The sequence below is a fragment of the Uloborus diversus genome, chromosome 9 (genome assembly GCF_026930045.1).
Source record: "Uloborus diversus isolate 005 chromosome 9, Udiv.v.3.1, whole genome shotgun sequence".
Lineage (NCBI taxonomy): Eukaryota > Metazoa > Arthropoda > Arachnida > Araneae > Uloboridae > Uloborus > Uloborus diversus.
The window spans coordinates 29,005,421-29,032,395 of record NC_072739.1 but is presented as its reverse complement, the minus strand read 5'-3'; the positions used below and the strand labels follow the sequence as shown (position 1 = coordinate 29,032,395).

Sequence of the window (26,975 nt, the reverse complement as noted above, 5' to 3'; positions counted from 1 at the left end):
TTAAGATAACAATAAATGCAATTTTACATGGTTTCATTTTCAGCCGTTACAATGTCTTCAACCTCGTCAAATTCTGCAGCATCATCACTAGTTCGCAGGTTTTTATAAAAATCGTGGCAGTCTTCATCTACCAGTGAAAGAATTGACAATAAGTCGTTCTTTTTCAAAGGGTTAATTGGCAGTGGTCCAGCATAAGAGAGCGGGATGGTGATTGAATCTAATGACAGTGGCCTTCCTCTTTTTTGTCTCCTGAAATCTACAACCTGAAATTCCGATGCATCGTCCAGGGTGTATTTATATTTAATAACCCCAAAAGTTGATTCATAGCGCAACCATTTTATCTTCATCCACTCCACCTTTTCCCCGTTTAAATTAATAGTTCTTTTTACCAAAACCCCCTCTTTTTCCAAAAGTTTGGAGAAAGCGAGAAAATCCGAGTTGGCCATGGGAGTCACATGAAAACTTTTTCCTTCTTTTCGTCTACTCTGTTTACTGGATACTAGTCGTACGAAGGAGTACCAGTCCCTTGGAGTCATTATGGCTGCGTGCTCTGCTTGTTTCTTTGCCCTTTCAATCCTGGCATGGTCACTATCACACTCCAATCTTGTGTGGCCAGGTAATAGAAATTTTTGATCAATCACAGAGATTGAAGGTTTCTTTAGGATTACAAAACTGAACATTATGGCCATGTGAATGTTTCTATTTTGGCCACCACATGTGTCGGAGTATGTTGTTACATGAGATATATTGTCAGGCAACATCGTGATTTTTCTGAACACACAGGAAGCAATTTGATCTGATCCACGACCTCCAATCGCCTCGTGCCACATGAAACATTGTGTTTCTTGAACATGTGAGCAGTCACGCACTGTGAGATTGTAGGTAGATAATAACCTTTTGTAGTAAGCAATGTTGGTAGACAGATATGGTGTTGGAAACACTTGCTGCAAGTCGAATACTAATACTCTTTCACCTGGATTGTTAGTAGCTAACTCCTTATCCTTCCTCTTACTTTCATATCCCATTTCAGCCTGAGCAATATGTTCATCATGAAGCAAGGACAAACGTTCTCGTTCCTCTAGATTGGTACAAAATTTTTTCTTAGCTTTGAATTCATCACATTTCTTACATGTATCTATGTATGGTTGCTTAAACTTTAAACCAGTGGTTTTGAAAACACTTCTGAAGACATTATAACAAGCCACCTTAGCATCACTATTAACCTGTAAACACGATGTTTTGTATTCTTCGTGCATTTTTTTTATTGTAAGGTGACTGGGAAGGTAAATCTTTTCAGATGTCTCTCTTCTGGAATAATGGCTAACGTTTCTTGGGTACGAATGGATAAAACGTCTTATTTCCTCTCGCTCCTCTGTCAATTTATTTGTAGGCGTATGCTGACCTCTGCGGTCACTGACCACCATGCCAGTTGAACTATTTTTGAGTTTTACTATAAGAGTGTCGACCTGACGTGGTGTGATCCCGTGGACATTACAAAAAAAATCTTTACATACTTCGATTTTTTTGGAGCTCCATATAACTGAATAGGATACAGAAATCTGTCTGTTCTTATTCCCTCCTCTTTTCCTTTCGACAGCTTTCTTTGAAACTGAAATCCTACCACAAAGAATTTCATGTTTAGCAAACTTCGATTTTAATTTAAACTGGGCATTGAGCTCTTTCTGGGCTTCAGATGGACATTTCTCATTACATTTCTTGAGTTTGCAGCACTCTGCTCTAGGAGAAAAAAATTTTGCGGGTATTAGCGTACCTTTCCGATTCCTGTATGACAAGCTTTGTTCCTTCTTTTTCATTTCTTCCTCTCTACTTATCACCCCTTTTTGTCGTTTTCTTCTTGGTATGGCTTCAGGTAGCCCTTCAGCTTCATTGGCTGGTACTAAGCAGTGAGAGTTGGTGGATGTCCTCAGATCATCGTTGTTGTAATTATTATCATCAGAATTTTCGTCCCCTAAACAAAGAGGAAAAACGGTATTAGAGTTGTTGGGAAAATTTTAATTAATTTGTTTTTATTATTTTTTTAATCAATATTTTTTAAAAAAAGTTATTGAAAGTAAACTACTTCATATACTTATTTTATACCTTCAATATGATTATCTTTCTCAGCTCTACCAGAAAATTCTGGTTCTAGTCCAACATCACCCTCAGAACCAGTAGAATCTGATTCGTATTTACGTTTGTTATCATTTACATCAACAAAAGGATCGTAAGAGGGGTCTGCATCTTCATCATCACTCACGTGAAACGGGTCCTAGAAACATAAAGGAAAAATCAGTGCTATTACCTCCATCTTAACCGTACATCTCAGCTCGAATGAAGAAGAAAATAATAATAAATATTACGATTTCATCATAATTTTAATACCTATTACGTAAACTTACAATATTAAGCTTGATTTCTTTAGCACGTTGACTGCGGAAATTTTCAACAAAATTTCTCAGTCGAGCGGAAACTTTTTTTTGCTAATTAGTTTAGTTTTACATTACTTCAACTGTATAATATAAATTGAATCACCTTTTCATTTGTTTTCCACAAAAAAAAAAAAAACGCTGAATGACACGTTGTCGTCACCCGCACTGGGAAGCATACTTCCCGGACCTAGTCTAATAATGTAATTCACTAGTGTAAACATTTTTTTTATGATTCCTTATTTATTTTTATGATGATCGTTCACAATCACTGATTGATTGAATTAATAATCAGTAATTTATAATTGATTTTTAATTTATATTTCGTAAGCTATAACAATTTGGAATTACATATTCCAGTTCAGTTTGAAATAATATTTTTCCAATAAAATAAACTTTTTTTAATCCATTTAGTTACTTTTTAAACAGATATTTGTCATTAGCAATTATTATTAACGACTAATTAAAAACAAATTCATTAAAAATAACTTTTGTGTAAAATAAACGTAAAAAAACAACAAAAAAACGGGGAAGGCTGGGACAATCCCCACCCATTTAACCTGAAGACAATGTGTCGGGGCCCGCCGCTAGGAACAACTCCCGAAACCGACAACATGTCGTCAGCTGCAGTCAAATTGTTAAAGCCTCAAGATATTTACTTATCGAAAATGAATGCCAAATACAAATGTGAGTGAGCACTTACCTCGTCATGAACAGCTACATCATCTTGCATTGCCAAATTATTAATAGATGTTGGTAGTTTATTTGTAGTTTCCTCAGTTCTTAAACAATCTTTGCTTTTATGCAATAAAAGTAACGAACGAAGTAGAAACTTCGATTTGCATCTATCACACAACCACATCACAAAATACAAAATAATTTCAAAGTGAAACAAATTAAAAAAAATATCAGAAACAACTTGTTGATAGCAATGACTAGAGGTTTAATCTGGATCTAAAAACATCTGTTTGTACAGCTCGATCACGTGACCAATATTCCTCTAATCGGCCAACAACCTCCTCCCCAGGAGGAGGACGAGGATGTTGACTTTGAAGATCTTCCGCCATCCGACGATGAAGGGTGGACGGACCATCCTCCCTCATGAGCTGCTTCCTCTCCTTCCGGCCGTTTCTCCTTCCTTTTTTCTCCATGTCCCTGAGCATTCTCTCTTGGAATTGTCAGAGTTACTCTCATAATGTCACAGACATCAAAGATCTTGTCGAATATCACCAACCGGCCATATTTTGTCTGCAAGAAACATTTCTGTCCCCTGCTGATAAACCGAGGTTGAAAGGTTTTGACATATACCGCAAGGACTGCTTGTCAGGTGACCGTCGTTGTGGAGGAGTGGCATTGCTAATCGCTAATGATTATGCATCCAGCCAGCTCAGTATCAACACATCCCTGCAAGCAGTAGCTGCGCGCATTCACCTTCACTCGCTGTTTACAATCTGTTCTGTATATATTCCACCTTCTTACGATTTGAGAGGCGTGGAATTGCAAACACTTGTAGATCAACTTCCTCCCCCATTTGTCCTCTTGGGGGATTTTAATGGCCATAATCCTCTCTGGGGAAGCCCAGCCTCCAACAGCAGAGGTTTAATTATTGAAAACTTGATTGAAGACAATGATCTATGTGTGCTTAACGACGGTGACAATACCTATTTCCACCTTCCTACGCAAACCTACCATGCCATCGATCTTGCAATATCCTCACCTTCCTTTCTGCCACTTTGGGATTTCCAGGTGCAGGGTGGTCTCTACACCAGTGGCCATTTTCCAATCAAAATAACTTATACTGGACGCTGCAGCTACCAGCAGCATCAGCAAGCTCGACTTCGCATTGATCGAGCTGATTGGACAGCATTTACCCAGTTGGCAGAAATTAAATCAGAAGACGTGACTGATATTGATATCGATGTAGCGGTAAAGCGAGTAACCGACATCATCTTAAACGCAGCTAACGCTGCTATACCAAAAACCACTAAAGGCAGGATCAAGTTTCCTAAGCCTTGGTGGAACCTTGATTGTCAGGAGGCTCATAAGAAACAAAAAAAGGCATGGAGCACGTTTCGTCGTTATCCAACCACACAAAATCTCGTGGCACTTAAACGAGCTCGTGCTGAAGCTCGAAGGATTCGACGGAAGAGCCAGCGGGACTCGTGGCAGACCTTAGTCAGCACAATCACGACGTCCACCCCATCAAAGACCGTATGGGGTAAAATAAAAAAAATCGTTGGCAACTACAATACACCTTGTGCACCCATTCTGGAGAATAATGGTCGTATTTTATCCGATTACAAAGAGGTGGCTGACTGCATGGGGACTTATCTGGCAGAAGTCTCCAGTGCAAATAACTATTGCTCAAAATTTTTAACCATCAAATCACGCAAAGAGCAAAAAGTTCTAGATTTTAATTCAAACATTTTTAATCAATACAACACAAAATTCACCCTTCATGAACTAAATACTGCCTTACAAAAATCAAGAAACTCATCACCTGGTCCAGATCAAATTCACAATAGCATGTTAAAAAATCTAAGCAGGTCTTCATCAGAAAATATTCTGCAGCTTTTTAACAGAATTTATTCTGAACATAGATTCCCAAAATCCTGGAGTCAAGCAATAGTTATCCCTATCCTTAAACCAAATAAACAATCTAATAAACCTGAGAGCTATAGACCTATAGCTCTCACTAGTTGCCTATGTAAAGTCATGGAACGGATGGTAAACGCCAGACTGATGCACATTCTGGAGTCACACCATCTCATATCCTCATATCAAAGTGGGTTTAGGCGTGGCAGCTGCACAATAGACAATCTAATGCTTCTCGAAACATCAGTAAGAGAAGCATTTCTTAAACGAAAACATCTTGTGAGCGTATTTTTCGATATTGAAAAAGCATACGACCGTACCTGGAGGTATGGGATCCTCAAAACCCTTTACGAGTATGGGTTGCGAGGTAATTTACCCATCTTTCTCTCCAATTTTCTGAAACATCATTCTTTTCGTGTACGCGTCAAGTCTGTTCTGTCGGATACCTTCATTCGGGAAGAAGGAGTACCCCAGGGGAGTGTACTAAGCGTAACTCTATTCATTATAGCAATCAATAGCTTAATTGACCAATTGCCCCCCGCCGTAAAAGGTACCATGTTCGTGGATGATTTTCAAATTTCATTCTCATCAACGAGCATGAGTATCATTGAAAGACAACTTCAAATTGCAATCAATAAAATAACACAATGGGCAGAAGAAAATGGGTTCACTTTCTCTGCTCAAAAAACATTCTGTATCCACTTCTGCCGTAAAAGAGGGCTTCACCCTGATCCGAATCTTCTCCTCAATAATCAACCAATAGCTGTAAAAGATCAAGGAAAATTCCTTGGTCTCACTCTTGATAATAAACTAAAATTTATACCGCATATACAACAGTTAAAAAAGAAATGTTCATTAAAATTAAATATCCTTAAAGTCTTAGCGAATACTATTTGGGGTGCTGATACAGAGTCTCTGTTAAGAATATACAGGGCTCTGATACGCTCAAAACTTGATTATGGATGTCAAATTTATGGCTCTGCTGCAAAAACCTATCTGAAAAGTCTGGATTCAATACATAATCAGGCACTGCGCATCTGCACAGGAGCGTTTCGAACTTCGCCTATCAACAGTCTTCATATCCTTGCACACGAACAATCTCTAAACAATAGACGCCTCAAACTTTCTTTAAATTTTTACTTCAAAACAAAACCCTGCACCAATCACCCACTACATCTCCACATTTTTAATCCATCTAATGTTGCTTTATTTCTACACCGGCCTTCGATGACCCCAACATTTGGGATCCGAATGCGTCGGGTACTCTCAGACCTGCAGCTATCGGATTTCAAAACCGTTAACACAATAAAACTAATTGAACCATGGTGCGAAGTCATACCTTCTATAATCAATGATTTCTCAAAATTCCCAAAACAAACTACCGCAAATACAGTTTATCAACAAGTCTTTCATGAGATCAAAAGCAAGTATTCTGGTTATAAACACATTTTCACTGACGGATCAAAAGCAAACGATCACGTCGGCTTTTCCACAATAATTAATGATCAAGTTACGGCAGAAAAATTAAACACATCTTGCTCTGTATTTACTGCAGAAATAAAAGCTATATTTTCATCTCTAGAATCAATAGCCCAATCTGTTCATAGAAGGTGGGTGATATTCACTGACTCAAAGAGTTCAGTGGAAGCCATCACTCATTGCAATAATAACAGCCATCCTATAGTCATTCAGTCATATCTTTTATACAAAAACCTTATGCAAAATAATTTTCGTGTTCTTTTTTGTTGGATCCCTGGTCATGTAGGCATTGCAGGCAATGAGGCAGCCGACTCAGCTGCCAGAGCTTCAAGTATCCTGGTCGATAGTAGTGTCCCTTTCGATGACATCAAAAATGCCGTCGTTGTAAGCCTCAACACGTATTGGCAGGGGACGTGGAATTCAGAAATCCAAAATAAATTGCATTCGATCCAGCCCTCCACTAGAGGTTTTAAATCATTAAATATCACCAGGAGAGAACAAGTCTTATTAACTCGACTTCGCATTGGACATACCAGATTCACTCATAAATATCTCTTATGTCATGAACCAGCTCCAACATGCATTACATGTGATGCAAATCAGACAGTGTTGCACATTTTATGCAACTGCCCAAATTTTAATCTAATTCGTTATAAATATTTCAATAATTTTAACCCATCTTTGAAGGAGTTGCTGGGGGAGCCGCCCCAACGCAATTTGTACTCCTTCCTCCAGGAGATTGGATTCTCCTTTTTAATTTAGTGTTTGTATCGACATTATGTGATTTCGTCCTTCCTTTGTTTTTCAAGATATTGTTTTGCCCATTTTGTCTTTTTCTTCAAATTGTTTAAATGTTTTTATCGGTTGCACTTTTTAACACTAGCACTTGAAGTTTTATGCTTTTTTCTTCAAAATATGCTTTCATTTACCTTATTCTTTAATGAAAAATAAATAGCATATAATAAAATATCGTTTGGCGCAGTATAGCCCTCAAGGGCTCTTGCGCCATAAAAATCAAACCAACCAACAAACCTCTAATCGGAGTTAAATCAACAGGGGAGAAGAATGGAGCGAAAAAACACGTGGACCTTACGTCATCAGTATGAAAATGATTTGCCGTCTTTTCCGATAGGACTGCTCCTGAAACGTGGAAGACGGCAAAATGTCATAACTCAAAATATAACATCTTGCCATCTGCAGATTCAAAGAGTCAAACTGACTCTTCGAGACGGCAAATTGTAAACAACATTTTGCCAGCATGCAATTATGTGGCCTTTGACTTATTACAATTTACCATTGTTGTTTGCTCGTAAACTAAAAGAGAAAAACTTATGCCATTTTGCCACCTTCTAAACGTAAACAAATGAGACTCCTGGATGCGAAAAACTCAATTTTTTAGGAAATGTGCCTTATATCATTTTGCCATCTGAGCACAGAAATAATGATGGACGAGAAAAATGATATTTGTGAAAATTCATTAAATTAGGGGTAATTTATTGCTCGTTCTTCTTTGCAATCTGGTCGGCCATCTGCTCTAAATTCCTCTTACAAGCTAACTTCAGTTATTTTTCAGCAGCTTTCATCGATTCAATACTGCTGCACTTTTCAATATCTTCAAGTTTTGGGCTTTGACTTCCTTTTTTTTTTTCCTTTTATCATCTAATTCTGTTTTGTACATTTGATACAAAGTCCTTAAATTCTTGCATAATGAACCCTGTACAGAGGATTGCAAAGGATTCTGTCGTTTAAAATATCGATAGCAGATTTTTCACGTTTGAATAGCAGATAAAGTTCCACTATTCATGCGACAACGTTCCTGATCCAATATGTTGCTCACTGCACAGAACGCACATTCTATTTGGGAACCATGGAAACAGGTTAGAACAGCCCTCACTATTTTTGATAAATTTGGAAATCTCCCAGTTCTAAAAACATGGCCCACCATACATTAGATTTTCATTTGCAACAGAAGTTGGCAGTTTGATTGGTATGACCATCTAATCCATTAAAGTGTCATCTCTTCGTCATTCAAAACATGTTATAAATGTGGGATGCCTTTTCAGCCTTGCTAATGTCGTGTGATGACCACTGGCATTGGGATCGATGGCTGACATGCATTTCAGCAAAGCACTTGCGAAGGGCAAGTTTTTTCCACAAACAATAAATGCTGCCTTAGAAATTTTCAGAAATTCTTGATGTTCTACTTCATTGGTTCTAGATTTGTCAATGATGCACAAGGTTGGTTGGTTTGTTGGCTTGATTGATTTTACTTAAAAAGCCCATAGGGGCTATACTGCGCCAAACGATTTCTTATATTACATTTTTTTTAATTAAATACAAAGACAGGAAATGTCAAAAGTAAATATATTTTTAAGTAAAAGGCATAACACTTCAAGCAGTTAATATGCATGTAAACATTAAATGAAATAATATTTACACATAAGCCTTAAATAATTTGAAAAAGCCATTGACACAAACACTAAATTAAAAAGAAAAGCCAATCTCCTGGAGGAAGAAGAATAATTTGGGATGGGGCGAGTCCCTCAGCAATTCCTTCAAAGATGGATTAAAATCATTAAAATATTTAAACGTATTTGATTAAAATTTGGGCAGTTACTTAAAGTATGTAACACTGTCTGATTCACATTACACGTAATGCACGTTGAATCTGGTTCACGACATAAGAGATTATTATGTGTAAACCTGGTATGTCCAATACGAAGTCGAGCTAATAAGACTTTTTTTCCTGGTGATTTGTAATGACCCGAAACCTCTAGTTGAGGGCTGGATCGAATGCAATTTATTTTGGATTTCTGAATTCCAAGTCCGCTGTCAATACATGTTAAGGCTTAGAACAATGGCGTTTTTGATATCATCGAAAGGGACACTATTATCGAACAGGATACTTGCAGCTCTGGCAGCTGAGATGCACAAGGTATTTTTTCCCGAATACATTTAAATATCAGGTAGACGTCATCCTCTAACTTGATATCAGGCACTTTTTTGTCTTGCATAAATTCTGGTTTTACAAAAAGTGACAAGAATTCAAGAGGAAGTTTTGTTGCTGATCATGAAGTTTGTGTATTAATGCCTCTTTCATTTGATAAAGGCAGACATACCTTTCTAGAACTGGAAGCACTGAAGCATAAAACTACAGAATTAGCTGCACTTTCTTTCTACAATAGAACAGGTTTTTAATTATTCTGTCTTTCCTTTTCCTGCCATCACCAGTTAACTGTTTACTGTTCAGGTACTTCCATATTTCTTTTATCTACCTCTTGCCTTCGTCATTGACATTATTTCGTTTGTAAATATTGATGCAAATATTCAAATACAATTTCTTATCATTTCTACTCAAAAACCCATAGTAAAAGTTGTCAAAATAATAAAAGTTGTAGCAAATTACTAAGCTTAACATTATACATTGAAAGCTAGCGTTGAGGCACCATGTTTTCAATTTTTGTACATTCAGCATTAAAAATGAAACAAATTTCGTCGAACTTTTCCCTCATATCTGCCGACCAGTGGAAATCATTATAAATATCTCGGAAATATTCTTCTACAAAGCCACAAAATGGCTTGGTAAAATGTTTGGTTGCATTATGGATATGATGACGAATCTCCATCAATGTCTAGAAAATGAGGTACCTTTTCATTTCGGATTTGAGTTTCTAAGCCAGAGTTTGAACCTCTCATTACTTGCAAGAATCCATTAATATAGAGACTAAGTTCTCAAAGGGTGTCCCATTTTTGCTTGAATGTATGAACAATTTCACTAAATAACTGTTCAGCAGTCACCCTTGATACGCTTAAGAAGACCACTTGGTCAAGTACAACCTTATTGTACTCCGCAAAAAAATAACTCGTTAAAATGCATAACACTCTCATGCGACTGTTGCTTCATCTATATTTAGGAAAAATTTATTTTCTTTCAAATTTCCCATTGTCTCTTCAAAAAAGGTTCTTCCCATGCCAAGTCGCATTTTTTTTATGAAGCTGTGGATCGCGACATCGAATTTGTTAAGTGTGATGAGGGAAAGAAGGGAAGAAAAATCCCTTCCTGCCGATATTCTGTTTGTTTGGTTGGTTGTATTGATTTTAATGGCGCAACAGCCTAAATAGGCTATACTGCGCCAAACGATAGTTTTGAAGATACTGGAGAACGGGGAAAAAAACCAAAAATGTGAAATTACTTGAACTATAAAGGACACAAAATTTCTGGAATTTAGAAGAAAATTTTCGAAAGAAACAAGAAAGAGGTTTTGAATTTTGAAAAAGAGGCCGAAATAATCAACCCTTAATGAATCTATAAAAACAAAAACACAAATACAATAACACAGGAACAAGAACTAAATTAAAGACAAAAAGTCAATCTCCTGAAGGATGGAAAACAATTGGGGATGGGGATGAGGAGATATTCTGTTTGAGCAAGTGGGGGTCACTACTACGCCCAAGAACTCGCCCCGAACTCATCACACCGCAAGCCCCCCCCCCCCCCCCAACCCCATCACAACAAGTTAAACGGGCACGGGGAAGAGGGGGATCTAGGGTTGAAAGTTTCCTTCTGTTTTATGAGTGCTTTCGATTTTCTTGCTATTCGATTACTAACTTTAGGCTCTGTTTCAATTTTTTTGATTGGCCAACTCTTAGAGAGAGCAGTCAAAATGAGAAATTTTTCACTGGTATTTTCTGCTTGTATAAACTTTTTTTTTAGTTGCGAAGTTAATTCTGAATCTGTATTATTGTCTTTTTCCTTATCATTCTGCACTGCATTTCTACCCAAGAGCTTCTCAGATTTTTTTTCGCAGTAAGCAAGATCAGTTTTCATCCGCCATTTTACGATTGGCTATTCTTCTTTATATTCAAAAGATTTGTTCAAATAGTCTATGGATGTGCTTGGATCTCGAAATGAAAAGTCCAATGAATCATTCATTCTTCATCAATTTCTTTAGTAAGCTGCGTAATTTGTACAACAGGGCACATCCTAACCTCAAACCGAGCTTTTCGTTCTTCTACAGGATTTTGTTCATAATTTCAGTATTGCTTTTTCGTCCCCAGTCACATACGCTTGTGCTGCGTGCACTCGATTAAAAAGTGAACTACAGCATGGAAAAGACGAAGAAATACGCAATCAACTACGAATTCCCTCGAAGCTCAAAGGAAGTTACATTCAAGCCCGATTAAGACGTCGGGGAGCCTTAGGCCACCACTTTTTGGTGCACCTCCATAGTTTCAACATAAACTTGCATGGAAAATCATGAGTGGTGCTCCAGTTCTCGTTCAAAACAATTCAGCACTTTAAGTAGAAGAAAATGGAAACAAACGAGAAAGTTTTAATTTCTTGTTTGCACTGTTATGTTTCTAGAAATTTTAAAAACAAACAAAAATTAGAACATTGGGTTGAAAATAAATCTTAAAAAAAGCTTACTCTTTATTATCCACAGCTAAATGGCAGTCTGTAGAGCAGAAGATTACTTAGTAGAAATTGGCGATTTAAATTTAAAAAAACATGAATTTTGTCAAAAATCTAAGTTTCTTTTCTGAATTGAACTTTTATCTCCTGTATTTTACAAATTACTAAGAAAGGAGAAGCAAAATTTTTTTTGAATATGAACGAGATAAGATATGTACTTAATTTTTTTTAAAAAATGGCATTATTCTCAAAATGCATGATGAATGAGATAAATGTACAGTCGACTCTCGATATCTCGACTTCGCTGAACTCGAATTTCCGCTTATGTCGAAGTTTTTGGATGGTCCCAAACTTCTGCTAATGTTCTTAATGGGGTTTTTTTCGTTAACTCGAAGTTCACTCCGCTTATCTCGAAGTTTGAGACAGACATCTCTTAACATTTATTGTCCTGATTATCAGTAGCGAAACCAACTTGACCGTAAAATGACGGAGAAAATTCTGCTATTTTCACCACCTGCTCCCTTTTGTTAGGGCTTTGAAGACGGGGGCGTAATTGACAGGTCGCCACCTCTTTTGACGAGAGAAAGAGCTAAAATGCACTCGTTCACCGCGTTGCTTGTTCACGCTTCGATAAGTTCTTTTCAGTGGCTCTGTTAGAACGAGTACAAAAGGGAGATAGACCAGATGTTAATAAGGGATTAGCAAGAAAGAGAGCACGTGTAATACCCCCTGGGTGAGGGCTAAACCAGTTAGTGACCCACCAATTGAACTTGGAACTGCTCACTTGAAGCTTCGCTGATCTCAGCTTTTTAGCACTCATAGCATTTAGTAAATGATTGCATGCTCAGCGTTTTGAAAAATGAGTAAGAGAAAGCTAAAAATTTTAACTTTGAAGAAAAGGTCGATTTAATTAAAGATGTAGAGAATAATCCTACCGTTAAGAAAAAGGACTTGGCCCTGAAATATGGCATACCGCCGAATACATTATCGACAATAATGTCGAACAAAGAAAAAATATTAGAACATTACGAAACAAAGGGCGGTTCTGCAAATCTTAATCGTAAAAAAATCAAGGAGTGCACATATACCGACATTGAAACGGCACTCTTGAAATGGTTTAAGAATTATGAGCATAAGCGGACTGAAATCCCTGTGAGTGGAATTCTCCTTCGTGAAAAAGCACTTGATTTTGGCAAACTCCTTGGACACATGGACTTTGTAGCAAGCAGTGGATGGCTCGAGAGGTTTAAAGCTCGTCATAACATAGTTTTTCGGAATTTACATGGAGAAGCTAAAGACGTCCCGGAAAGTCTTTGTGAAGAATGGAGAATAAGACTCCCCACCCTACTGTTTGGTTACAAAGCATCAGACGTCTTTAATATTGATGAAACCGGATTATTCTACAAATGTGTTCCCCAAAAAACTTTAATGTTCAAAGGAGAGTCCTGCGCTGGAGGAAAAATGAGCAAAGATCGCTTAACTGTTCTTGTTGGTGCCAATGCTGATGGATCAGAAAAATTACCCCTCTTAGTTATTGGTAAATCGAAAAACCCACGTTGCTTTAAAAACGTCAAATCTTTGCCGGTAAATTACAAAAGCAATAAGAAATCCTGGATGACCAGCGAGCTGTTTGAAGAATACGTGAGAAAACTTGATTTGAGTTTTCATAAAAAATCTCGAGAAGTTTTGCTGTTTGTGGACAATTGTCCAGCACATCCAAAGTTAAAAAATTTAAAGTCAATTAAGCTTGAATTCTTCCCACCAAATACAACGGCAAAACTTCAGCCAGCTGATCAGGGAGTAATTCGTAATTTAAAAGTGCATTATAGGAAACGAGTAATTAGAAAGCTCATCAACGATATTGAAAATAATAAAGAGCATACAAGTTCCATATCGGTATTAGATGCTCTTCGAATGGTTTTTAGTGCCTGGCAAAATGATGTTTCCCAAGACACAATTGCTCATTGTTTTCAGAAATGCGGATTCTTTCCTTCAAGTGCTCCCAATATTGTTGATGAGGTTAACGAATGTTTGGACAACGAGTTCAGAGATGTGTTTCAAGAACAATCATTGGAACTTTCTGACTTCGTAAACGTTGACTCCGAGCTCATTACCTGCGATGAACTTTGCGATGAAGATATTATTGCAGAAGTAACAGCTAAAGAAGATGGTACGGACAATGAAGAGAAAATTGAAATTTCTGAACATAATGATTTGCCAACAAATGCAGATGTTAGTAATGCACTATCGATTATTCATCGTTCTATTGAAAGTCGGGAAAATGTTCCACAGGATATATTCAATGCCATGAGTAAAATTAATGATTTCATACATAGCAGAAATATTAATTCAAAAAAACAAGCAAGTATAAAGCAATATTTATTAAATATGAAGTAAGAAATACATTTTTTTATTAGTAATATTATTTCTGCTTATGTTCTTCAAGTTTTACACACTTTTGTATTTTTTTTTTGGGGGGGGGGGGGAACTAATACAAGTTTTCTCTCCTATCTGAGCATTTATGTGTGGTTTTGTTTAATTACTTTTACAATTGTTTCAAAAGGGAAATAATAGTTAGTTTTCGGTATCTCGAACTTCGGCTATGTCGAATCTTTTTCTTGGTCCCTCGTACTTCGAGATATCGAGAGTCGACTGTAATTATTCAATTAGCTTTGAATGTTGCATGACTTAAAAAGGCTTAATTCCTGCTTATTTTATAACATCTCTTTTCAATGTTCAGCTGAGGACAAAATATCTTTATACAACTATTATGTCAAAAAAAAACAACTGAAAATGAATTTTTAGCTACATTAATTGCAACTTCTTGCAAATGCTGATCTAAACTGAATAATAATAACTTTAACAATTGGAGCATAATATTATATTAGTAGTAAAATATGCATAAATAAAACAAATAATAAGATTATTATTCCTTAGATCAAGCAATTATGTTGAAATATTTACATTAGTACATTTTAAATTGAATTTTGATTTAAATTTAAAAATTAGATTTTACTTCAAAAATCGACTTTTCTGTTATTCCTCCCCCCCCCCCCCAAAAAAAAGTCATGCTTTTTATGAACCCTGCGACCTAGTAATGCTTTTCTTCTGGATTTTTTGGCAGCGAATTCATCAATCACATCATCAAATTTTAATTGTGAAATTACATCACTTTTAATGCTTAGTATCGCAAAACATTGCAAGTTATCCTGTGATACTGAGCTTCTAAGTCTATTTTTTTTTAATTATCATTAAAACTGAAAAAGATCTTTGACTTGCACAATTACTCAGTGGAACAGTCAAGAAGATCCTTGATGCTGTATCTACATTCGAGAAAGTGTGGGATAGGTTTAAAGCCTTCATATTTTGTAAGCACTCTCCTGGACAACTTTGCTTCTTTAAAAGTAGCCTGACCTGCTGAAACTCATCGGGAAAACTCTCATCAACGTCAATTTGATAAGAACTTCTGAAACTGTCTTGCAGGCACTGTTGTCTCAGATCCACCTAAATCATTGGTTAGAAACCAATCCTTTCATCAAGATAAGAGTATGCATCCATTCTTCTATGAAAGTTGCGACTGAAAAGTATCACGGATTGCATAACGGCATGTAATTCTAACTGTGTCTTTGGGAGTAAGACAACTTTGAAATTCAGACTTCTCATCGAGTTGGCATGGAATGCAATTTTTTCTCTGCACAGTGTAAGATGCTTCTTCAACTTCACAAGTGTCTAAATTGTCCCTTAGTGCTTATGAATTAAATGACAGAATCATGCAATGGGAAATGAGAAGAAATATTCAATGTACTGTTTTTGCTGAAGTTTGTTGGTTTAATCAACACGCTATAAAGTTGTGTCCCACATAACTACCATCAAAGCTGTCTCGAGTTTTTCTATCTTTCCATGCAAGACCTGTGCTTCATGTTGAGTTGCTGCAGATTCTTTTTCATTTTCTGCAATCTCGTGCAGAGCTTGGCGAATTAAAATATACTTTTTTCGTGCGGCTTTGGTAGCTTCAGCATCAGAAGACCATCTTGTGCCTGGTGGGTTGGTTCTATTGGTTTTAATGACGCAAGAGCTTAATTACGCTTTACTGTGCCAAACGATAGTATTGACAGTCTAAGAGAGTGAAAAACTGCCAAAACTGTAAAGTTACTTGTGCTATAAAGGAGATAAAACTTCTGAATTTTAGAAGGGAATTTTCGAAAGAAACAAGAACGATGTTACGAATTTTGAAAAAGAAGCTGAAAGAACCAATTGTTTAAAAAAATTTGAAGAGCAAAAAACACATATATAACAAAACAAAGAGCAGACGAAAACAATAACAAAGGGACAAAGACTAAATTAAAGACAAAACGCAAATCTCCTGAAGGAAGGGAACAGTTGGGGATGAGGAGCGTAACCCAGAAGTTCCTTCAAAGATGAATGAAACTGATTAAAAAAATTGAAACGAATATGATTAAAAATTGAACAATCGCAAAGAATACAGTGGTGGTAAAAAAAAATTGCATCAACCGCGAAATCCAAATATTTTTAGCATTTATAAGTAATTATGAAATATTTAACGGTTCTAGTATCATATAACACGAATTGGCATCGGTACATGACGCAAGCTTTTGCGTAAGATTGCATCATCCTTCTAACTGTATAAAAAAACCAGTTGAACGTTCGAAGCATTCATTTACGATCTGAACTTATGAGTTGCAGTATGTCGAAATATGCTCAACTGACACCACAAAGGAAGAGTGTTGCCGTTGCATTGGACAAAGAAGGATTGTCGTCACGTTCCATAGCAAAATGAATAAACTGTTCGTAATCGACTGTTGCTCGACTACTGAATAAGCTAAAGAGCAGGGGAAGCACATTAAGAAAAAGTGGCAGTGGTCGTCCACGAATATCTAATGCAGCGCAGGACAGGTATTTGATACGACTCAGTCTTCGGAACAAACAATCATCTTACACAGACCTTAGAACAGCATGGGAAAACGAATCGGGTGTTCACGCATCCACGTCTACTGTACAAAACGACTGTGTCGTGCGGGTTTGGTGGAATGTCGACCACGAAAGAAGCCATTGTTGACCAAAAAAAAAGAGCAAACAGCGTCTAGACTGGGCAAAAATTTTGGACCGGCGACAATTTCGGCGTATACCGTATGCAACACTTTCGGATTAACATTGCATGCGTTGCATTTTAGAGCTGGTTCTCGAGAAAAAAAGATGTTTGTTGGTGACTCTGGTGTGACCAGTACGAAGCCGAGATATTATAACTTATTCTCTTCTGGTGATCTTAGATGATTTGAAACCTTACGTTGATGGCTGGATGGAGTGCAATTTATTTTGCTTTTTTCCATTTCAGGCCCGCTGCCAATAGGTGTCGACAAATGAATCGTTTATTTCAGAAACCACCTAAGGGACAAAATATCAAAAAATGTGTTTTTGGTAGTACTGTACAATTTAAGGGTAAATACATCTTTTAGTGCAGAAATAACTATGTTCCATATCAGCAATGCCTTTTGGCAGCCTTGAAAATAATCCGTTTATTTCAGAAAAAACCCAAGCGCCGTCGCTTAGGTTCTTTCTTCCCCAAATTTCACTCGTGACGGTTGGCCTCATCTGTTTTGTGACTCGCTGTTTTGTTTGATTCAAAGGTTACGTAACACTGAGTGACTAGTTTTTTTGAGCTTCCGGTGAAAATTAGGCGTTATTTGTTATTTATTATTACGTTATATAGTCATTAAGACATGTCGGATAGTTCAGATGATGAACCTAATCCCAAGCGTAGGCGTGGAGTTGTGCACGAAGAAAAATACAAACGGAAAATTACATGGAATGCTATGCTCACAGGACTGCAGTACGTCTCGTACAAAGGAAAAGAAGTTCCCAGCAAAGTCCCGTTGAATGATGTAAACAAATTTAAAAAAAATATTGGGTTTTGCCCAGAGAGATTTTTGGTTTTAGGTCAACAACAAAAAAAAAAAAAGATGGTCGCAATATAAAAAAAAAGTTGATGAAATTCGCTGTTGAATATGAAATCTTCTGTGACACAATCATCCAATGGCCAGAAGCTGAACAAGTGAAAAAGGCCAGATCCTTTTTATATTGACATACTGTAGCTTGTAGTCTGCTTGTATTTTTCAATTTAGGCATAGTGGAAACTCTTTTTTATACTTAAGTGTGTCTGTTACTTATCTTTGATACCAAAACTGGTAAAAATTAATGGTTTGACTTAAATACCAAAATAATTTTTGAAAAATCACTTTAGTTACACTCATTTATGCAGAAACCCCCTAAGTGCAATTTTTTCGAAAACTTACAGCTCAAAAACTTAAAGGAGCTTTTTTTTTTAATCAATAGATTATCCCAATAGCATGTTTTTGATTTGGTAAAAAATCATTTAAGGACACTAGACTTATACTTTAGCTAAAAAAAATTTTTTTAGTTTCCCGAAAGTTGAAAAAAGCGCACTTAAGTTGTTTCTAAAATAAACGATTCAAATGAGAACAGAATTTTTTTATGTCATCGAAAGGAACAAGATCATCGACATGGAGACTTGCAACCTTGGCAGCTGCCTCATTGCCAGCATTCCAGGAATCCAGCGAAAGAGAATTTTAATGTTATTTACCCTGAGACTATTGTGCAATGAATATGATTGAATAACAAGTGAGTGGCTATTGTTGTTGCAGTGACTGATTGCTCCCACTGAACACATACACTGACTCAATATCACCCGATTTGATTGGGCTATTGATTGTAAAGATGTGATTATGGCTTTTATTTCCCTAAGTGAAAACTGAGCATGAAGTATTTAACCCAAGACATAAATGTGAAAAGGGGGCCAGGTTCGGTCGAAAACAGGTTCGGGGTAGATGGTGTCACCGACAAAAGAGTTATGATTTAAACGAGTACCACGTTCCATTGGAGTTCCTCATAGATATTGGATTTTCCCATGTTCTTCAATTCATTTAGAGAACAACTTTCTTTGATAATGGATTTTGAACTTGCGGCAAGTTTCAGTCATCAGTAAACTGTTTTCAAAACATTTGACTACTCCAATTATAAAGTGACTCGCCAAGTTTTAAATCCAGTATCAAAGAAAGTAAAAAAATGTTTTCTAAATGAATTGAAGAACATGGGAAAATCCAACATCTATGAGGAACTCCTATGAAATTGGTACCCGTTTAAATCAGAACTCTTTTGTGGGTGACACCGTCTACCCTGAAAATCATTTCAACTGAACTCTGCTTCCTTTTCACTTTCATATTTTGTTGCGATATCAATAATTTTTGAAAAGCTAAATCAAAGCTTATGTTCTAATTAGACCAGTGATACCCAACCTGGGGGCGATCGCCCCCAAAGGGGCGACCAGCATTTGGATACCTGGTAATGGGAAATTCTTGATCTTTCAGAATACCTATGTTGTGTAATACCGAACCAAGCATATAGCACGTCAAATCAAAGAAAGTCGTTCCCAGAAAATAAGGCATGTATGATTTACAGCTCAAGCAAATCTGTTCGGATAAAAAAAATCCCAAAAGCGAAAAATAGTATCTTTTATGTTATTGCCTTTTCACGAGGAAGAAAAAATCTTGTAAGCACTGTCTGACCGTTGGCGCCAGCATCTATTTAACGCTAGAAAAGTGGATGGATATATGTAGGAATGGATTTTTGCATTTACTAAAAGTTGTCATTCAGAATCTTGCAATCAGCGCATAAACCTCCTTACGTAGTTTCTATTGTTTGATTTAATTTAGTGAATTTCTGTTTAATTGTGCATGTTTCGTAGTGTGGAAGTTCGATAGGAATTCGAAAAAGAAGTGCCGGCAGTATTCAGCAGAGCATTTAAAATTTGGTTTTGTCACGTCACCGCTAAATGTGCAGTTTCTGCATTGTCTTTTGTGCGATAAAACATTTTCTAGCAATGAAGCGATGAAGCCCTCACGAATGAAAGAGTATTGGTCAAGAGTACATGGTGACAATGTAAATAAACCTCTTAGTTATTTTCAAGACCTCAAAACAAAAGTGGATAAACGGCCAAAGTTGGGTGAATTACTTAGAAGACAAGCAACAGACCTTGACAAAAGGCTTCTTGCTTCTAACGAAGTGTCTCTTTTGATAGCAAAATGTGGTAAGCCTCATACGATTGGCGAATCTCTTATTCTACCAGCTGTCAAAAAAATAGTTGAAATTTTGCTTGGTGAGGGCTCCAGTAAAAAGATAAATCAGTCTCTCCTCCTGAGTAACAACACAGTTTCCAGGAGAATAGATGAAATGGCTGCTGACGTCGAGTGCAAACTCATAAATGTTTTGAAACAAAGTAAATTTGCACTACAGATTGATGAATCAACTGTCACAGATAACAGAGCTATTTTATTAGCTTACGTGAGGTTTATTAATGAGCTGAAAGAGATAACTGAGGAAATGTTCTTCGCCAGAACTTTGATTACTGATACAAAAGGATCGTCGATTTTTAAAGTGGTGGAGGAATATTTTGAAGAAAACGAAATTCCATTCACAAATGTAAGTGTTTGCGCAGCAGATGGTGCCCCTGCCATGGCGGGTCGTCATATTGGGTTTCTTGCACACCTTAAAAAAGAAGTGCCAGAAGTGATTATCATTCATTGTGTCATTCATCGTCAACACTTGGCTGCAAAAAAAAATTGAGTGGTGTTTTACACGAAACCTTACAACTAGTCATTACTGGTCCTCAAGCGTTGTTAACAAAAGCGATGTTTTCCTCGCTTTATCACTTGTCCGAAGGCTTTTAAGGGGAGACTTTTGTTTTGAGCAGGTGTACGGTGACCACTGGACTACAAGCTTTATTGGCTATTTTCTCATGACGTCTTACTTGTCTATTCAATGAAAAAGAATTCGATTGGTAAATTTTAACATGTCGTCATTCGGGAAAAGCTCCTTTTTTTCCTACCCCCCTCTTTCTCATTCAGCTTAGTTTCCATCGTGTTGGATAGACATTCGGAACGGAAAGTAACTATAGGGGGCGCTATTTAAATAGGAAAACAGAAGACAAACGTCAGGAAGGGGGCGTGACCAGACGTCAATGCTAATGCTTATGCTTTTGTTAGGGATGATTTGCTTTTCCCGCTTAGTATTTATTCTTGTCGATTTTACAGTTATTCGGGCCCATTTTTTTCCAGTTTAGGCTTCATTTGTTTCGTTTTTTTTGATAAATTTGTCTCATTTTCAATGCATTGATCATTTTTTTCAAATGTTATTTACAAAAGAAGCCGTGTTGTTTATGTCTATTATGAATAGCTAACACTAACGTTACTCTGGAATGCGTCGCTTTTTTAAATACCTAGACTTGTTGATTCTGTTATTTGCTTATTGTTTTTCAATTTGTATATTTTAAGCTTGTTTTTATTTCTTCATCAATTGTCGATTTGTTTTTTAAATGGAAACTTTGTCGATTGTAGACATTTTCAGTTACGTGTCCGGCAGTGAACGGTCGCGTTGTATTGTAGAAGCAGAACAAATTTTAAATGCCGGCCACATCATAACTTGTGGAAAAACGAAGACTGATAGTTCCAGCTATGGCATATTATCTCTTTGTTTGCAAACATCCGCTTTGTTTTCTTTCCCCCACACAGTAACTGGGGAATTAAAACGATCGGCATCAAAGATGACTATCGGCCCTTTCAAATGCACCTGTAAGGCAGGACAGTACATTTGCAAGCACACCTGTGCCACTCTATTGTACTGTAACAGGTAGGCAATAGTTCTGTTATCTTTTAGCTTGTAAACTTTAAAAACATAATGTAGGGAGAGGTTTTGCTACACTTTTCATGTTAAACAATTGGAGATGCTTTTTAAATAACCATCAGGGGTACCCAGATGGGAGTTTACCATGACCTTTCCAAAATTCTCCTTATTATTTGTCAAATTTTGCTGACAATTTATAAAATTTGGATCCATTGTGGCAGGTTTTTGATTACTTTTTATTTTTAAAAAGTTTTAAATTGCTTTTTAATGACACCTAATGATGTGCATGTGCATGCTTGTATTTTATAGTTCAATAAAATTAGGATTTCATTCTGCAAATTAAGAATTTTCTCCCACCAAAAAATTATAGTTTGACGCGTCCTTGGAAACCATATTTTTTACCATAAGCTTCATTGTGTTTAACTGCTATTTTTTTGTTCTTTTAAGATATGATGTGACCGCTCTAGAGGATTTGTCATGCACCGATATTGAGTGTAAGTGGAGCGAAAAAAAAAGCTCCATAAAACAACAGTACAATCCCTCTTTGCCTGTACAAGATTTTTGCTGCGTGAAAAGGAGGAAACAAAGCCTGAGGTTCTCTGAGGAAGAAGAAATTTCTATCTCTGAGCAGTTGCTTTCTGCATGCCCCGAATCGGCTGTTGCAAGGCACCGAGCTGCAGCATTTGATGAAATTGTTTTACAGATGCCAGACAAAGAGAAGTAAGTGCTACAAGTTATTCAGGGAAATATCATAGTTCTAGATTTTTCAATGTATCATCAGCAGACTAATATTTAAAGTAGCAAGATAATTTTACTTTAAACTTGAGCAAAACAGTCAAACCTTTTTGTCTCAAACCTGCCCATCTCAAAAACCTCTACACGTGGAAATTTTTCATTTTCCCTGCATTTCTAGAATGAATTTAATGTTTTCCAGCCTTGTTTATCTTGAATAAATGTTCCCAAACACCTGTACATCTTAAGTTTTTGCTGCACTTTCAAAGTTGATATTGAGCAATCATCAAAAGCAGAAATTAGAGGCAAAAGATATTTTTTCTAATATTAGCAGTCATACGCTCAACCAAATCTTGTACAACATGAATCTTAGGGAAGACTATGTATGATCTAGGATCGGGGGAAATTTGAGCTATCTGGGTAAAATGTAAATATCAGGGCTGTTTTTTACGTTTTGTCTCCCATTTTATGCTTTTGGAAATCCGATAGTGTCGCTTATGTAAAACTCCTCTGCTTTGTTCAGAATGTAATTCTATCACTTGAACGAACATCACTAACTTTGTATTTTCCATTATTTTCAATATTTGTTTTTTTATATTATGTTGTAGCGATCTTTTTCAATCCTCATTTTGGCATTTCCATTTTAAAATGTCAATTTAGTTGCATTCCAATTCAAACCTCTCGTAAAAAGTAATATTAATCTTTATCAGTGCTCATCTTAATTTTTTGAAGATTTTAGAAATAAAAATTGACTGAGAAGGCTATTGAATACATAATCATAAAATTCTGATGCTCGGACAGTTGTCTGAAAATTTCAGCAGTCTTATCAGTTAATTTAATAATTTAAATATTGATGCTGCATAGAAAAAGCTGCAAGTTCAGTCTATAAGTTTTTAATGTTCCATTTTTTCTATTCCAAAATTTTCTGCATCAAAAGTAATATAGAATAAATTTCAACTGATGCCTTTAACATGTAGTAAAATTTTAGGGAAATTATCAGGTTAATTTCATGTATTACTTTTGCAGTACAATTAACGGCCTATTAGAAAAACATCATGCAGAAATCTTCAACTTTCCAATCGTTGTTTCTTGCATGACACATGAGGAAATAACCGAGAAGGAAACTGTAAGTCCATTTCATTATCTTTGTTTCTATTAGCTAGCAACTTTTTTTGCAATCATGTGTATACTGATCTTTCTTCTTTCTTGTTATATATACGAGGGTTGTCTGAAAAGTTTCCGACCTTGATATGAAGATGGCAGCACTAGTACTTTAAAGTGGGGTGTCCTTAATCAGACGTTCTTTGCTTGATAGCCATTTTTATGAGTTGACAGTTTTTGTGAAAATGGAAAAAATCGAGTATCGAGCTGTCATTCGCTACTTGTTTTTGAAGGGGAATACGCCTGCCCAGATTAAAGAGGAGCTGGACGCTGTATATGGGGACTCTGCTCCATCATCTACCACTGTGAAATTTTGGGCGGCAGAATTTAAACGTGGCCGTACCAGCTTGGGTGATGATGAACGTTCGGGTCGGCCCAAAACTGCTACCACTGACGAAAACATCGCCAAAGTTCATTAGATGGTGCTGGATGACCGTAGATTGAAGGTTAGGGAGATAGCAGAAGCTATGAATATCTCCAAGGAACGTGCTTGCCACATTTTGAATGAAGAATTGGGCATGCGCAAGCTGGCTGCACGTTGGGTGCCGCGTTTGCTCACTTTGGACCAGAAACGGGTCCGAATGAACATTTGCAGTGCTCTGTTGGCGCAATTTCGGCGCAACAAAACGGAATTTTTCCGACGACTCATCACAGTAGATGAAACCTGGATCCACCACTACACCCCTGAAACAAAAACACAGTCAAAACAGTGGACTGCAAAGGAAGAACCAGCTCCAAAAAAGGCCAAGTCAGTTCCTTCTGCTGAAAAAGTGATGGCGACAGTTTTTTGGGATAGCCATGGAATAATATTCATAGACTATCTTGAAAAAGGTAAAACTATTACAGGAGCATACTATGCCTCACTCCTCGAGAAATTAAACCATGGAATTGAGGAAAAACGGCCTCATTTGAAAAAGAAAAAAGTGCTTTTTCATCAAGACAATGCTCCAGCACACACCTCAGCAGTTTCAATGGCCAAAATCCATGAATTGAAATATGAACTGGTTGAGCACCCACCCTACTCACCAGACCTGGCCCCTAGTGACTTTTTCTTGTTCCCTAAGCTGAAAGAAGCTCTTGGGGGACAAAGGTTCTCTTCAAATGAAGAGGTTATCAACTTTGTAAACAGCTAATTCGAAGAGAAAGACTCATCGTAGTATTTGGAGGGGTTAAAAGGATGGGAGCATCGCTGGATCAAGTGTGTGGACTTACAAGGAGACTATGTTGAAAAATAAAAGTCAGCTTGGAAGGTAAATATCGTTTTTCTTTGTTAGGTCGGAAACTTTTCAGACAACCCTCGTATATATATTTGACGAATGAATTTGCATCAGAATTTCTTCTGTGTCTGATAATATTGAATGGTATACGACAAAGGTTTTGTGTATGACATTCGATCAATTCCTCTGTAGTAGTTTTTTAGTGTAGACATACTACTTGTTTGGAGTTGTATCCTTTTTATTTGGTTTGTTTTTTTAAGATGTGCTGTAACCAAATATTTGGTTACGTTTTATAAGCTCTAATAGTGTATCTTTATTTTATGATAATTTTAAACAGAAAATGTTTATTTATTTTGTGTCTTTTGTGAAAAGTCAGCAAATTAAATTAGTGAATGATTAATTTATTATGCTTTGTTATCAGTAATTCTGCATAAATTGATTATTAATTTATTTCCTTGTGTATAATAACAAAGTTCATGCAGATCCTTAAAAGTGCTTCATTTCAGTGATTTGTTGGCCATTTAAAGTTCTTAATTTTGAACAAATATTCATATTTATTTTTGCAAGACGCTTTTTTGTTTTTACTTTTTATGAAGGAAAAAATTGTATGTGCTTACCTTTATTCTCCATCATATTTCCTCCCTTTCTTTAATTTAAAAGTTTATCAGTTATTTTCTTTTACTGAAATTGGAATTTTCTTGAGGAACGAATTAGATATGCTGAAGGGGAAAGGGAACAAGATATTTTAGATGAGGCCAGTTAGTACTAAAAAACTTTGTATTGTAGACAATTTTATAAGTGTACATATGTATATTTAGGACTCATTAAGTGTGAGTGATTTTATCAATTATTTTGTTGTATTTTTAAGTGATTTCATGCCATTTTAACATGTTTCTTTTTTTTCTTTCCTTGAATGATCTTAAAAATATGAATAGTTTAGATCCTTTGGTGATAAAAATTTGTGGGCATTTTGATTTATTTCATTAATATAGAAAATGAAGTAATAACAGGTATTGATTTCCATTTATTAATTCGAACATCTTACCTCCATATTGTTGTTTCAAGTACTTTAAAGTTCTAACGTGATTTCAATTCTCGCATAAGAACAATGTTTTTGCAACAGTTTTTGAATAAATTGCAAAAGTTATACAATTTTATGGAATTTTACTAAACATTAATGATAATTATATATTGATGTAAAGAGAGAGAGAAAACACTGATCGAGTGTTGTGAAAAATAAATTGTGATAACCCTAAAAATACTTTCTGGTTGTGCTTGTTTCTTTTACTGAAATTTTGAAATTTCTATGAATTACTAAGGAAAACTGCTTATCCTAGTTATGTTTTGGAATACCTCTTTGTATGTAACAAATATGCGTAAGCTAAGTAGTTGGTGTACAAATTATTGAACATAAAAATAAAAAATTCTATAATGTTAGTACTGTCACAATTTTTCTCGCGTTTTTTTTTTTTTTTTTTTTTTTTTTTTTTTTTTTTTTTTTTTTTTTTTTTGAGCTATGTAAAGAAGGGACAAAACCTGAACTGGCATCATCTTACTGCCGAGATTAGGATCTGTGTAGCCTTCACAATGCTGCAAGGTTAGGTTTGCCCAACAAAAAGTATTTCCTAAAAATTTCCTTCCCTCTCTAGCATAGTAAAAAATTAAAAAAAAAGTCTCATGGCATTTATTCTCATTTATTTCAGGATTTTTACAGAAATAATGTCATGATAACAAAGGAGGCTGCCATACAGTTGGAGAAAGAGGGCAAGGCCATGGCAAACAACGTGACATGTGGTTGCAAGCCCGTAAGATAAGAATAACAGGCTCCAATTCTTATGGGCTATATACTTATGGTTCCCGGAAAAATTCTAACTGGAAACAAAAAATTCACAATACAGTCAATAACAGTTTTATGGGCAACGCTAGTACCAAATATGGGTCCAAAGCTGAAAGAATATGCAAGGAATTCCTAAAAGAAACACAACAAGTGATAGACTGTGGTCTTCTTGTCCATCCTTCGGAGCCATGGATGGGCTGCAGTCCTGATGGACTTATCTTATACAATGGAGAAGTCTGCCTCTTAGAAATCAAATGTCCAGTTCTAGGAAAAAGTGAAACAGCTCTTCGTGTAATTCCAACTGTTGATTACGTTAATGTTGTTGATAATGAGTATGAACTCAAAAAAAGACATACTTATTATGGTCAAGTCCAGCTTGGTCTATTTTTAACATCGACCAA

At 36.3% G+C, this 26,975-nt stretch overlaps 1 protein-coding gene across 1 annotated transcript; it reads left to right on the top strand.

Moving 5' to 3' along the window:
* The first annotated feature begins 13,122 nt into the window (after nucleotides 1-13,122).
* Nucleotides 13,123-26,551, top strand: LOC129230128 (tigger transposable element-derived protein 4-like). Its single transcript, XM_054864533.1, has 3 exons — nucleotides 13,123-14,269; nucleotides 17,650-17,813; nucleotides 26,441-26,551. The coding sequence occupies exons 1-3, from the start codon at nucleotides 13,123-13,125 to the stop codon at nucleotides 26,549-26,551; spliced, it is 1,422 nt and encodes a 473-aa protein (XP_054720508.1).
* Nucleotides 26,552-26,975: the final 424 nt, after the last annotated feature.

Coding starts and splice junctions, on each gene's coding strand:
- LOC129230128 (XM_054864533.1), top strand. CDS start 13,123: ATGGACTTTGTAGCAAGCAGTGGATGGCTCGAGAGGTTTAAAGCTCGT. Junction 14,270..17,649: donor CAGAAATATTAATTCAAAAA/AACAAGCAAGTA, acceptor ATAGTCATTAAG/ACATGTCGGATAGTTCAGAT. Junction 17,814..26,440: donor GCAAAGTCCCGTTGAATGAT/GTAAACAAATTT, acceptor CATTTATTTCAG/GATTTTTACAGAAATAATGT.